General features: G+C 33.9%; 1 protein-coding gene across 8 annotated transcripts in view; it reads right to left on the bottom strand.

Moving 5' to 3' along the window:
* SMARCA2 (SWI/SNF related, matrix associated, actin dependent regulator of chromatin, subfamily a, member 2) overlaps positions 1-12,604 on the bottom strand; it is a 241,370-nt gene that overhangs the window by 29,406 nt on the left and 199,360 nt on the right. For 7 of the 8 annotated variants that reach the window (XM_051962447.1, XM_051962452.1, XM_051962456.1 and 4 more), the window contains one exon: positions 1,618-1,835. In XM_051962447.1, the coding sequence (XP_051818407.1) occupies positions 1,618-1,835 (218 nt within the window). Of the gene's footprint in view, positions 1-1,617; positions 1,836-3,588; positions 3,697-12,604 lie in introns of those variants that run through there. The other variant, XM_051962482.1, reaches the window with a different exon arrangement.

The raw sequence follows: 12,604 nt of genomic DNA, 5'->3' as shown, positions 1-12,604 counted from the left end.
ATTTGACAACCATGATTAAGTCTCACAATTATAAGGTAAACTTTTAAAGTGAAATGCAAAATATAAAGATAGTAGATGTAAAGGGCTGAAACTCTTGCGTTAATGCACTGAGGTCAGATAACTGAACACTTACGGCTAATTACCTATTGGACAATACTCTATGAGCATATGTTTGGAAAATGGCCCTTCCCACTATCCTGTGCTGGCTCAATAATTGGTGTATACAGAGGATTGTAGGAGGGACTAAAGGGTGGAGTAAGACTAGCCAGAGTCACATTTTGACGATAGATGAGGGAGAAGGCGGTCATGGAGATTCTACATCCATCCAATTCACTCCAACCCCTAAAGACCATGAACTTTTGCTTATCCTGACTCTGGCTGATTCTAAGGCATCGAGGGTGCTAACTCGGTCTTCACAGTAAGCACTTCCTAGAGGATTCCCAAGACAAAATTAATATGACAAAAAAGAAGGAAATAAAGACTGTCCCAAAAGATTGAGTTGCGGTTTTAAGCTACTAAAGTTCAAAACTACAGGAAAACTTTTGGAACACTTTGTATAGTTAACTTCTTAGAAAGGAAATGAGAAGAGCAGAATAGGACTTAGCAGAGTATTCTAAAATGAAAGTAAAATAGAAAGGCAGGGACAGGTAGAAAAGTATTATTTGAAAGTTTAGTTATTCAGGATATTCTTCCTTCATGGTATATGGTATTTAATAAATATTTGTTGATTAATAAGTGTTTGTTGTCATGCATACCTCAAAGCCATAAATGGGCTTTCTATGTTAAAAAAATCTGTTGAAGTAACAAAGACCCTAGAGTAATATCTGTAGTAACAAAATACTACCCCCAACCCTGCACACTTGCAACATTGATATATAGGGAAGTAATATCTGTAGTAACAAAATACAACCCCCAACCTTGCACACTTGCAACATTGATATATAGGGATTGGGGAGGGAATGAATGGTCTCATAGTTTTTTAAGTCAGGAACTTGAGTGATAGAAAGAAATATTTTCTGTAAAGCATCAACTTAATGAAGAAAATTCTTCTTCTTATGTGAGAAAACCTTGAGAATATATGTGTGTTTATTTATGTATTTTGAGATTTCAAGTACCTTTTCCCAAATCATAGGACAACAGAGGTCCTTTGAGCTCTTCAAAATTAAAGCCTACTTGAAGATGAAAATTCTAGGATTCAAAGGCCATTAAGGCACAAAAGGGACTTTATATCTTATCTAATCCTTTTGTATCCCCACAGCTTAACACATAGTAAGTGTTTAATAAAAATTGATTGACTGATTATGTCCTTACTTTTCAGAAATAAGAAAATTAAGGTGTAAAGTAATAAAGTAACATTTTCAAGATCCCATTGATAACAACACCAATTCAAACTTAGGTCCTCTGGCTACAAATCCAGTGTTCTTTCCATTCCAGAATGTTATTTTACAGATCAAAACATTTTGCTGCTTAAATATCCCTTCAAAATCTTAAACATTTTTTACATTAGAAATTTAAGAAATGGAAATGTGTACATACACCACACAAAATTTCAAAAGACAAGTATTCAATTGAGTATTATTTAGATAATAGTAAATGATTAGAATAAAAAAATCTCACCTATCCTTGTAGTTTATTACAGTGTCAATAATGGCATTCATCTGCTTTGTCAGTTTGGGGGGATTTGGTGACAATTTCTCAGCTGGAGGTCGACCTCTTCTCTTTTTAGCTTTTTCCACATCTTCCTTCCCAGGCTCCTTCTCCACATTTCTTCGTCTTTTTCGTTTCTTGAGCCGTACTTCCTCTTCCATTTCTTCCAGATTACCGTCTTCAATTGCCTATTATCCATAGATGTTAAAAAAAAAAAAAAGGATGAAGAAGAAAAATCAGTATGATTTAAAGAAAAAGAAATATGAATGGCCAGAATGAATAAAATTTAATTAAATATTTAATAAAACTAAAAGTTAACAATAATTATTGGATGCAAGTAAAACATCTCCACCATATTGGATAAACACATATCTAGCCTACTTTGGCTTCATCAAAATAATCCAAAGGCCTACATAGCTCTAATAAGAAATAGGAGTAAATTTTATAAAGAAAAAAAAAAAAGACACAATTCTTTAAACAGTATATCTTTAAATAAACTAAATACAAATGAAATTAATCTACATAAAACTAAGGAGGAAAGCTTGACATCCCATTATTTTAAAAGGTCAGAACAATTCCTGTGATTACTATCTTCAAACAATCAAACACAAAAATCAACCTTTTTATCTTTTTGGTTTTCTATTTATTCTTGTTACATAAAATAAAACAAATGAAAATTCTGTCTAAATTTTATAATTTCTTTGCCATAAATAAGACTAAAATGAATTACAAAGTCACATTTCCTGACAAATGCACTTAAAGCATACACACCGCCACAAACAAACAAACAAAAAAAAAAACCCACTTTCTCCAAATTACCTGCAAACGTTTGCCTTAAACACAGCCAGCAGCTCTAATGCAGAGAGATAATAAAATAGCTATAAAAAACAACCAGGTATTAAAAAAAAAAAAAAAAAAAAAAAAAAAAAAACTGTTCACAAATGACTAAAAGATCCATGTGACAAACACAGAAGTTAAACTTTCTTTTTGAGTAAATTACAAAACTTAAAATATAAGAAAAAATAGAAAAAAAAACATGCAAAAGATAGAAAATCTGACAACCCAAGCAAAAAAAAAAAAATAAATCTTTAAATCAGATTTTAAGATTAATGCTTTCTCGAAACATAACTGGTGTAGTTATTTGTTCCTCCTGCCTTTCAATATTGCCTTGAGTATGCAAATGCTAATCAATCCTTTCTGGAAACTGAAAGAGCTCTAATCATAAGGCAATTACCTTCATTTCTCCACAGCACCAAACATGGCTAATATTTATGATCATGTGAGTATAACAATCAATATAAAATATAAAGAGTGATTACAGCTCAGACATCTTTTCTTTTACTTATGTACAATGTCTATTGGGAGAAAAAAAGGTTTTGTGAAGAAAACCTGGTGCAAAACACAAAGCAACCTGGCATGCTAAAAATGCCAGGGGGATTTCAAAATCTGTTTCCTATGCATCTTCCGATGTGCAAATCCATAGAACAAACATGAACACAGAATCCTGAGGGACAGTCTGAGACTAGGCCTTAATAATCAAAAGACAATTTCCATCACGCTTCCACAGTGCTCAGATAACCACTATGAAGGAGCTTCAAGATCTGATGAGTTAGGAGGAAAAAGGAAGAAAAAAAAATCTGCACATAATTTCATTAATATTCATTTGGCTAAAACGCGACACACACTATACAGTAATACACATTGCAGCTAGCGAAGATGAAGAAAAGGAAACTGGTCCGCAAATCTTGGAAGCTGAAAATGCTAATAATAAATACAGCATGCAAGGCTGTCAACAGTTAATGTTATTTGCTCTCCATAAGCACCCAGTTGTATACAGAAATCCGGACGGAGAACACCGGCTTTTGATGTGTCACACACCTACACATGCCTGGGATGTAGTTCTACTGAATCTTCAAGACGGCAATGAAAAAAGATATTTACCTTACCACTATCAGCAGGCCGGCTATCGGAAATCACAGTTAGTGGGGATAAAATTAACAAGCCAGCAAAGCAGCGAGCTGCTAGTCTCTTCATCAGCTGATCAGGAAAAAAAAGAGAGCTGGGGAAAGGCTATGTTTTCATATACAAGTAATTTTATTTTACTGAAAATTTAATACTGAAAGGATTGTGGATACTCAAATCTGCTGTTTCATTCTCCCTACTACAAGGCCCGAAGCCTCCTTCCTCCAGCCTGCTTTAATATTGACAACTACTTATCATATTTTCCCCTTATTATTCCAGGCAGCAGAATTAGATGGCTATTAGCTCAGGTGGTTTCTGATTACTGCTAGCATTTTACTAATTATATCAACATGAAACAATTTCATATCTAATTTTATTTAAAAAAATAAAAACAAGGTATGTAATTTTTGTGTTTTAAAACCTGTTTTACTTATTGTACATAACTGTTTTGTTTTCTGAATAGGATGCATAGGACTTGAAGCATTTTAAATGATTTTTAAAATAGAAAAAAAGGACAAAAGGAAACTGTTTTCATTTTAATGCAGTTAATAAAAATACAATGTATATTTAATTTATTCAAAGCCATTGTTTCTTAATTGTTACACTTTACTTTCAATTTCATTCTCTAAAAAAAATTATCTTTCTCTCCCCCTCCCCTTAAATGAGACATATGGGGGAAAGGGGAGGGTCCTAAAAAGGGTTTTCTTTTTCCACCCTTCAGTTTTTGAGACAAAGGAGCAAAGTCTAAGCTTAAAGTGTTTGCTATTTTGAATCTCTAAATCTATGAGTAGTTGATAAGCGAAAATAAATTAAACTGGCAACAGATTAGTGAAAGTCTTCAAAGTACATACTAAGCTGTGCATATTAATTTTAAATTTAGGATTTAGAATTACATGACATTAGACTTAAAGTACTGACTACTCCTCCACTTATATCAAGGTTGTATGTAGGAATGCAGAGAACCACAAAACATCTTCCCTCCTCCCAAAAGCCCCCAAACATTCATTCTGCAGGGCTTAATGTTTACTGATTGCTAATGGTCATTTCCTAGTGAAAATAAATTTCCTAAATATACCCTAATGCTTTCCCCTCCCACTTATAAAGTTCAGCAAGATCACTTCTGCATGTAAGCCAAATTATTAGTTGGAGGTTATAAATTGTCGTTGTTTTTTAAGTTGATTTATTAAACTGGTTCAACTGACTGAACTCTCTGCTAAAGGGTAAAAAAGAAAAAAAATCAAAACAAAAAAAAAGAAAAAAAGAAAAAACCAAAACCAAAAAAAATTTGCTACATATATAAAGCTAAAGTACCACAAAAGAATTCCCTTCCAAACCTTTAACCAGCACAATAATGAAATAAATCACAGAAGCAAACCCCCAGTTTCCGACTGGTGACGTCTGGCGCAACAGTGCGAGAGCCCTAATTCAACATACAGACGTCTCCCATGCTGAACTGCCTCTAGACTTAATGAAGTGAATAGGAAGGAAGTCAGGGGGAAAAAAAAGTGTACAAATAAGAAATTAACACTTTCCTTCCCTACTGAAACAGAGATCTACAACTATAGCTAAGTTTGGTAAGGCATCTATTTTCTTAAAGGCACACTGTACTCATTCTGCTTGGGGCTTCATACTGAAAGCCCAGATATATCAGTAACTTCAGCCAAGTTCAAATAGTTAACTGTATACTTCAGCTTGCATTTTCCTGAACGAAAACTGGGTATTTCTTTTTCCACCACTGGATGGCAATCTTTTTATGGAAAGAAAGCATTTTCATGCATAGGTTGTGCAAGAACATGTTAATAGGACCTCGAACTGGCTCAGAGCCAGTCTTAGCTAGCAGGGGCCAGCAGCAAATTCCACTGACAAAAGGGAAGAAAAATATCATAAAAAATGATCTGTTCAGATGAAATATTTTAATAAAGAGAAACCATAATAGAAAGCTCTTGATAGAACCAGATTCTCTGCCTCCTTTTATATAATAACAGTATATATATTTTTATTTTTTTAGCACAGAAAGGCTTGAATATGAACATCATGCCCACAATACATCAGTACAGAAAATATATTATGCCAGTTCCTCTGGGGCTATAAATTTGACCCTCAGCTGAGAGTCTCTATGCTAATGATTCTCAAGCCTACTATCTCCTGACCTCCAATCTTACATCTGGATATCTAGTTGACATCCCACATTCAATATGTCCAGAAATTGCTCTCTTTCCTTTTAAATCTCCCCATCCTATCTGACTTATTACTGTAAGAGACAGCATCTTTTGTAGTCCCTCAGGCTCACCACTTCAGGAGGTCATCCTGGAATCCTCATTATCTCTTCCCCTGCCCTGCCTCATATCTAAGTTTGATTTCAACTTTGAATTTTCTTCAATACGCCCCCTTCTCTCCTCTGACACTATCAGCACTCTAGTGTAGATCCTCATCACCTCACGTCTGGACCACTGGGACAGTGGTTGGTCTACCTGCTAATTCTCTCCCCATTCCAATTAATCCTCGATTCAGCTACTGAAGTGATTTTCCTAAAGCACAGGTCTGACCTGTCCTCTACTCAATAAACTCCAGTGGCTTTCTATCATCTCCAAGAGCAAATACAAAATGATCTTTTGGCCATTCAAAATCCTTCATAACATAGCCCCCTTCTACCTTTCCAATTCCCTTACTCCCAAAACATTTGAGGACCTTATGACCCTATGACATTAGCCTACTTGGCTTGTTCTCTAAACAAAACAATCCATAGGCAGTTTCTCTGGCCCCGGGCCTGGGGTACTCACCTTCCTCCAATCTGACTTCTGACTTCTCTGGCTTCTTTTAAGTCTCCACTAAAATCCTGTCTTCTAAAGAAGGCTTTCCCTTTCCCTCTAATATTTCAGTCTCTTCCTTCTATTAATTATTTCCTATTTATCCTGTGCATAGGTTGCTTTGTATATATTTGTTTATAGGTTTTCTTCCCTCTTAGATTGTAAGCTCCTTTTGAGCAGGATTTTTTTTTTTTAAATCCCCAGGGTTTAACAAATGTTTGGCATATGGTAGTTGTTTAATAAGGATATTTAGGTGATACCACCTGGTGGTACTAGGGTAATACGGCCCTAGGGTTGGAGTCAGGAAGACTCATTTTCATGAGTTCAAATCTGGCTTCACTTATTAGCTGTATGAGGTTGGAAAAGTCACTTACCCTGTAAAATGAGCTGGAGATGGAAATAGCAAACCACTCAAGTATCTTTACCAAAGAAAATCCCAAATGAAATCATGAAGAATTGGAAATTACTGAATAGCAGCACAGGTGCTTAATAAATGTTTATTGTTTGGTTGATTGGAATGATCTTCCACACCTCAATCTAATTAGATAATTCCTTCTCTTAAAACTTCAGTTCTCTTATCCCCTTCTCATGATCCTTCCAGATGTGTTCCTTCCTTTCCCCACTCTTTCTCTTTGCATGCAACACATTCCCATTTGTAGTTATTTGTGAACATATTTGATTCCCCATATTGGATGGTATATTCTTTGAACTCTGAGATCATGCCACCTGAGACAGAAGGAAGACTTAAATTCAAATCTAAACTCAGATACTTGTTTGTTCCTGGTAAAGTCACTTAACCATTATATGCCTTAATTTCCTAATCTATAAAATAAGAATCATCTAACCAACTTCACAGAGTTGTTTTGAAGATCAAATGAGATAAAAGAAGCACTTTGAACTTAAAGTAAAATGTATATGCTGATTATTATCATCTTTTCAGCTCTACAGACTCAATACCTAGAACAGCATGTCATACATATTAGTTGCCAAATAGATGTTCAACTGAACTCAGTGAATCCAGGATCTCACACAATTACACAGATTGGACATGATTCATTTTCTAGAAAAAGATGTAATAAAAGAGAGACGAAAATAGGGGTCATACAAAACATATTTCCCTTTCAAACACCTTCAGTTTTACTTGTTTCTTAAAAATAATCAAAGCAGTGGCTGCCATTACACTATAAGGTAATGTAAAAGATATTTCCAAAGACTGTTCTAAAAACTTCTACCAAGTACTTCTCAGGAAAGAAATAGGATATTTGACATTTGACATCTTGAATTTCCTCAGTTCTTCCCCCCCAATCACCTCCTCTCTAATGTCTCCATCTCCACAGTGGCTCAGGCAAATCCCCAATAGAAGTTGCCTATTAGATATTGAAGTATTATTGGAGGAATGTGTTTTTGCCAGTTTTTTGTAGGGGCAGTGTGTCTGTGTTGAGGAGTCATCTTATTACTTTAAAAACAAATCACATGGAAACACAGACTAATTGGGACATCTTTTGTTCTCATAGCTTTCTCCCTAGTGTAGAATCTTGCTCCTTTAAAGGTGAAAATCAGCATTCCTGAAATTAAAGTATAAAACAGGACTGCATGTTCATACCTGTTCCTACCACATCAGCACAAAACACACAAAACTAAGTGATATGGGGCAAATTTTCTCAGAGAACTATGGTAGCAGCACAACAGGGAGCAAGCTTAGTCTTGCCAATTAACAACTTCAGACCTTTCTATAAAGCACTATTTTAAAATGAAATTAGCAATATACTATATATATATATATATATATATATCTAATACACATAGCATTCATGAAAGCTACTGGATCTGAGGAATGAATTAATTTTAGTATAAAAGAAATAAATGATTTATAATAAAAAGAAGCAGTAAAATACATAATTCTATAGTTGCTCTAAATATTACTGGACAACATGCCATCTCCTCCAGGAAGCTTTTCTTGCTCTCTTTTCAATATTACCATTCCTGCCTGAAGCCTCACGTGATATTTCCTATACTTCTTTTCTCTATTTATTTTTTCTTACCTGGTACATCACATAACCCCCTCTTGTAATATAATGAATGTAAATGCAAATGAAGCAGAAATACTGATCTTCTTTTATCTAAACTTTGTAGTTCACTAAAGAACTATGCTCTTGCATACATTTAATAAATGTATATTAGATCAAATTCAATAATAATTATTTTCTTGACTTTACATCCAACAGAATAGTTGATGTTAACTTTAAAGAAAATGTGATTTAAACTTCAGTACAATTGAAGGGATAAAATAAACTTTATTCTGTACTTCACACAGAATTTTAAGATTAAAAAATCTCACATTATTTTTATAAAAACTGACATTCATTTCTACAATATACAAAAATGTTATCACCATTTTATAGTTACTACATGAAGATGGTGTGAAAAAAGAGGGAATTTAAAGGAAAAAGATGGAGCCAAAGTAAAATGCCAGAAAACTTGCTATTGGTGGTGGGTTTTTTTCCTCCATTTATCAAAACACTTAATAATAATGAAACTTAAAAGAAATTGTAACCATCTGTATTTAAAGATGAGGGCTGATGTTAGGAATACTTTCCCAAGTTAAAAAAAAAAATTGACCATGGGGAAAAATAAGATATGGGCAATGTAAGGATAATAACAGCATGGTTGCTCTTCAGTTAGTAGCAACCACAATTGGAATCTGTTGAGAAGTATTCAAAAGCACATAGGCATGAGCAAGACAACAGGACTTTCTTATCCTTTCTCCCATTCCCACTTCTCATAAAACAATATAATACAAAATTACATATACTATTTTTTTTCTGGGCACACAATTTTTTTTTGGAGGGTAGAAGGCTCAAAAATTAATCTATAAATATTTGAGAGAATAATGAACACCATACTAGATGGCATGGAAGGCAGATAGCAAACAACCTCAACTATCAATAACACAGCTGAAAACCAAAATGTATATAAGAATCTCAAGCAGAAAAGATAGCAAATTCTATAAACTAAAATTTACAGTCTTCAAGAAAATTTTTGAGTGAGCCTATTTATATACCTGCTTTATATGCAATTCTAAAAAGCATAATTAATGAGTTTCTCAGTCACTGTAGGTTATAAGCAGCAATCTAGAAGTCCCTGAGATTAGGGAGGAAGTAGGAAGAACCACTAACAGGCAGGCACATTGAGAGTAGAAACAGTGACAAATGTTTACTTAATATTGAGGGAGGAGATAGAAAAATTATAAAAAAGAAGTATAAGAATTCTGAAAGCATTCAGAAGGCACAGCATTATGAAACTAACTAGTAGAGACAAAGCTCTATATATCTCAATAATACCTGAGGATACCATTATAGGAAAGTATTATGATTAATTTTCATAATATGATGATCTTGAGTCATCAAGAAAAAGTTAAATTAAGCTCAATATATTCAGCATAAAAGATTTCTCCTTCAAACTCTGTTAAATTAAAAAATATATATTTTCTGGGAAATTCAAGTGTAATGTTTCCCTTTTCCAGAATGCCAGAAAAGTGATGCATTAGTATTTATAACATAATATAACAATCCTGTTTCATGTTTCAGTGTTCACCTATTTCTTCCAGAGTACTGCAATAATGTATAACATACTATTTGCCACTTCCCATCATACCAAAAAAAAAAAAAAAAAAAAAAGGAAAAAACACTAAATCTGAAAACTGGGTGGCTAAGTGATAAGAGTGGCTAGAACATTGGGCTCTGGTTCATCTTCCTGAATTAAAATCTGTCCTCAGACACTCACTAGGTATGTGACCATGAGCAAGTCACTTAATCCTGTTTGCCTTAATTTCATCATCTATAAAATAAGCAGAGAAGGAAATGACAAACTATTCCAGTATCTTTGCCAAGAACCAGCCCCCCACCCCCCAAAGAGGGGTGGAATTATATGAAAAGTTGGATATAACTAAACCATAAAAACATCTTCAAAATAAGCATTTCAAATTTAGTTTCATGTAGGCTATGTCTATTCAACACAATAAATATGTCTATTTAATTGAAATGATGACCACATTTTAGTGTCAATGTATGAACATCAGAGTTAGCCAACAGTTTGAATATGCTATATGGTTATTTTGATATCATGCATAAATGGTGAATCACTCCATGTCAAGTTTTGAAGTATAAACAAACAAAAGTGGAAATGTGATTTAGGGCATTTCTGAGGTTTTTGGTCCTCTGAAGCTTCCTAACTTTCTGGCCATCTATGCTGGGGGTTATATAAAGATTCAGGAAGCTTATAGAGCTTTCCCAGATCCCTGGCAATAAAGACAGATCAATTAAAAGGAGTTTTGATGTTCTGAAGAGGAAAATAGGATAACAAACAATGTGTATCTTGGTGTGTGTCCAGTATGTCTAAAAAGTTAAAAAAAAAAGTAAACAATATCTTATTCCAAAAATTAAAATGAATGAAAAAATCTTTAAGAGACCAAATCACATTGTTACCAGATCTGAAGGAAATTATTTTCTTTTGAGAGTAGTAATCAGAAAATTTGGAAAATTGAGTTCCCTGGCTGTTCATTTAGCATATTTATGGCAGCAAGATGGTAGTATGGATTCAAATTCATCCTCAGATACTTACTCTGTATATCACTCTGACAAGACACTTAACTGAAACTTATCTTAGTTTCTTCTTCTGTAGAAATAGAGATAATAAGAACATCTGCCTCCCAAGATTGTTGTTAGGAAAAAATGAGATATTTATAAAGTGCTTTGCAAATTTTAATATGCTACATTTAACAAAGATTTTTTTTTAATTTTCATTTTTCCCAGTTGTATATAAAAAACCCCAATATTTGGGGGGATTATACATATACATTTATTAGTTTTACATATTTCTTTATGAATCATGTTGAAAGAGAAAAATCAGAATAAAAGGAAAAAAAAACATGAGAGAGAAAAAAATAGAGAAGGAAAAAAAAAGTGAACGTAGCATGTGTTGATTAGCATTCAGTCTCCATAGTTCTCTCTCTGGATATGGATGACATTTTCCATCCAAATTCAATTGGGATTGTTTTGGATCACTGAACCATTGAGATATATTTAACAATGGTAATGAAGAAGAAGATGATGATGATGATCGTAATGGGCCAGAACTCTGGAGAAATATACTTGAAGAGAGGATTCTTACAACAGGGTGTTTAGTTCAGTGGAATTCATAAGACAATGGTTATCTGGTTTAGCATGGTGATTAATAGTTCTCTAGTTCAGTTTGATTGATTTAATCTTACAACAAATAATGGTTCTCTAGTGATATAATGATTGACTTATATTCAATATGATGAATTGATTTAATTGTAATAGAGGATATGAACTGGGGACAAACAACCACCAGAGGGAAAACTTGACCAGCTTTATGGTGGCTCTCCTGCTTTCATCACATCTCCACTAAGACCAAGGACTCGAGCTAGTTCTGAGATCTTCCAGAGAGCTAATCTGGACACTATATTTTAATCCACCCCAGTGTTGAGACTCTAGAAAGCAATGGTACACTTTGTCACCTCAAGTTGGGGGCTCTAGAAAGCAGGTCTCCTTATTGTCCTACAAACATATATATTCTGACTTCTACACCCTTTAGTCCTGCTCTTTCCTCCACCTGGAATGACTTCTTTCACCTTCCTTTTCCTATATCTAAATCCAATCTATCTTTAAAAGCCCAGCAAAACAAATATAATAAAGATGACAATACTACCTAATCTATTTATTTAGTACTATACCAATCAAACGCTGAAGAAATTATTTTACTGACCTAGAAAAAATAACAGCAAAATTCATCTGGAAGAATAAAAGGTCAAGAATTTCAAGGGAACTAATGAAAAAAAAAAAAAAAGCAAATGAAGGTTGCCTAGCTATACCAGATGTAAAACTATATCATAAAGCAGTGGTCATCAAAACCTTTTGGTACTGGCTAAGAAATAGAGTAGTTGATTAGTGGAATAGGTTAGGTTCACAGGACAACATAGTCAATGACTATCATAATCTAGTGTTTGACAAACCCAAAGATCTCAGTTTTTGGGACAAGAATTCACTATTTGCCAAAAACTGCTGGGAAAATTGGAAACTGGTATTGCAGAAATTGTCTAGTTATGTGCATTAAACCATACAGAAAACCACACACCAAGATAAGGTCAAAATGGGTTCGTGATCTAG

This window comes from Antechinus flavipes, chromosome 1 (assembly GCF_016432865.1).
Source record: "Antechinus flavipes isolate AdamAnt ecotype Samford, QLD, Australia chromosome 1, AdamAnt_v2, whole genome shotgun sequence".
Classification (NCBI taxonomy): Eukaryota; Metazoa; Chordata; class Mammalia; order Dasyuromorphia; family Dasyuridae; genus Antechinus; species Antechinus flavipes.
This window is presented reverse-complemented; position numbering and strand designations above follow the sequence as displayed.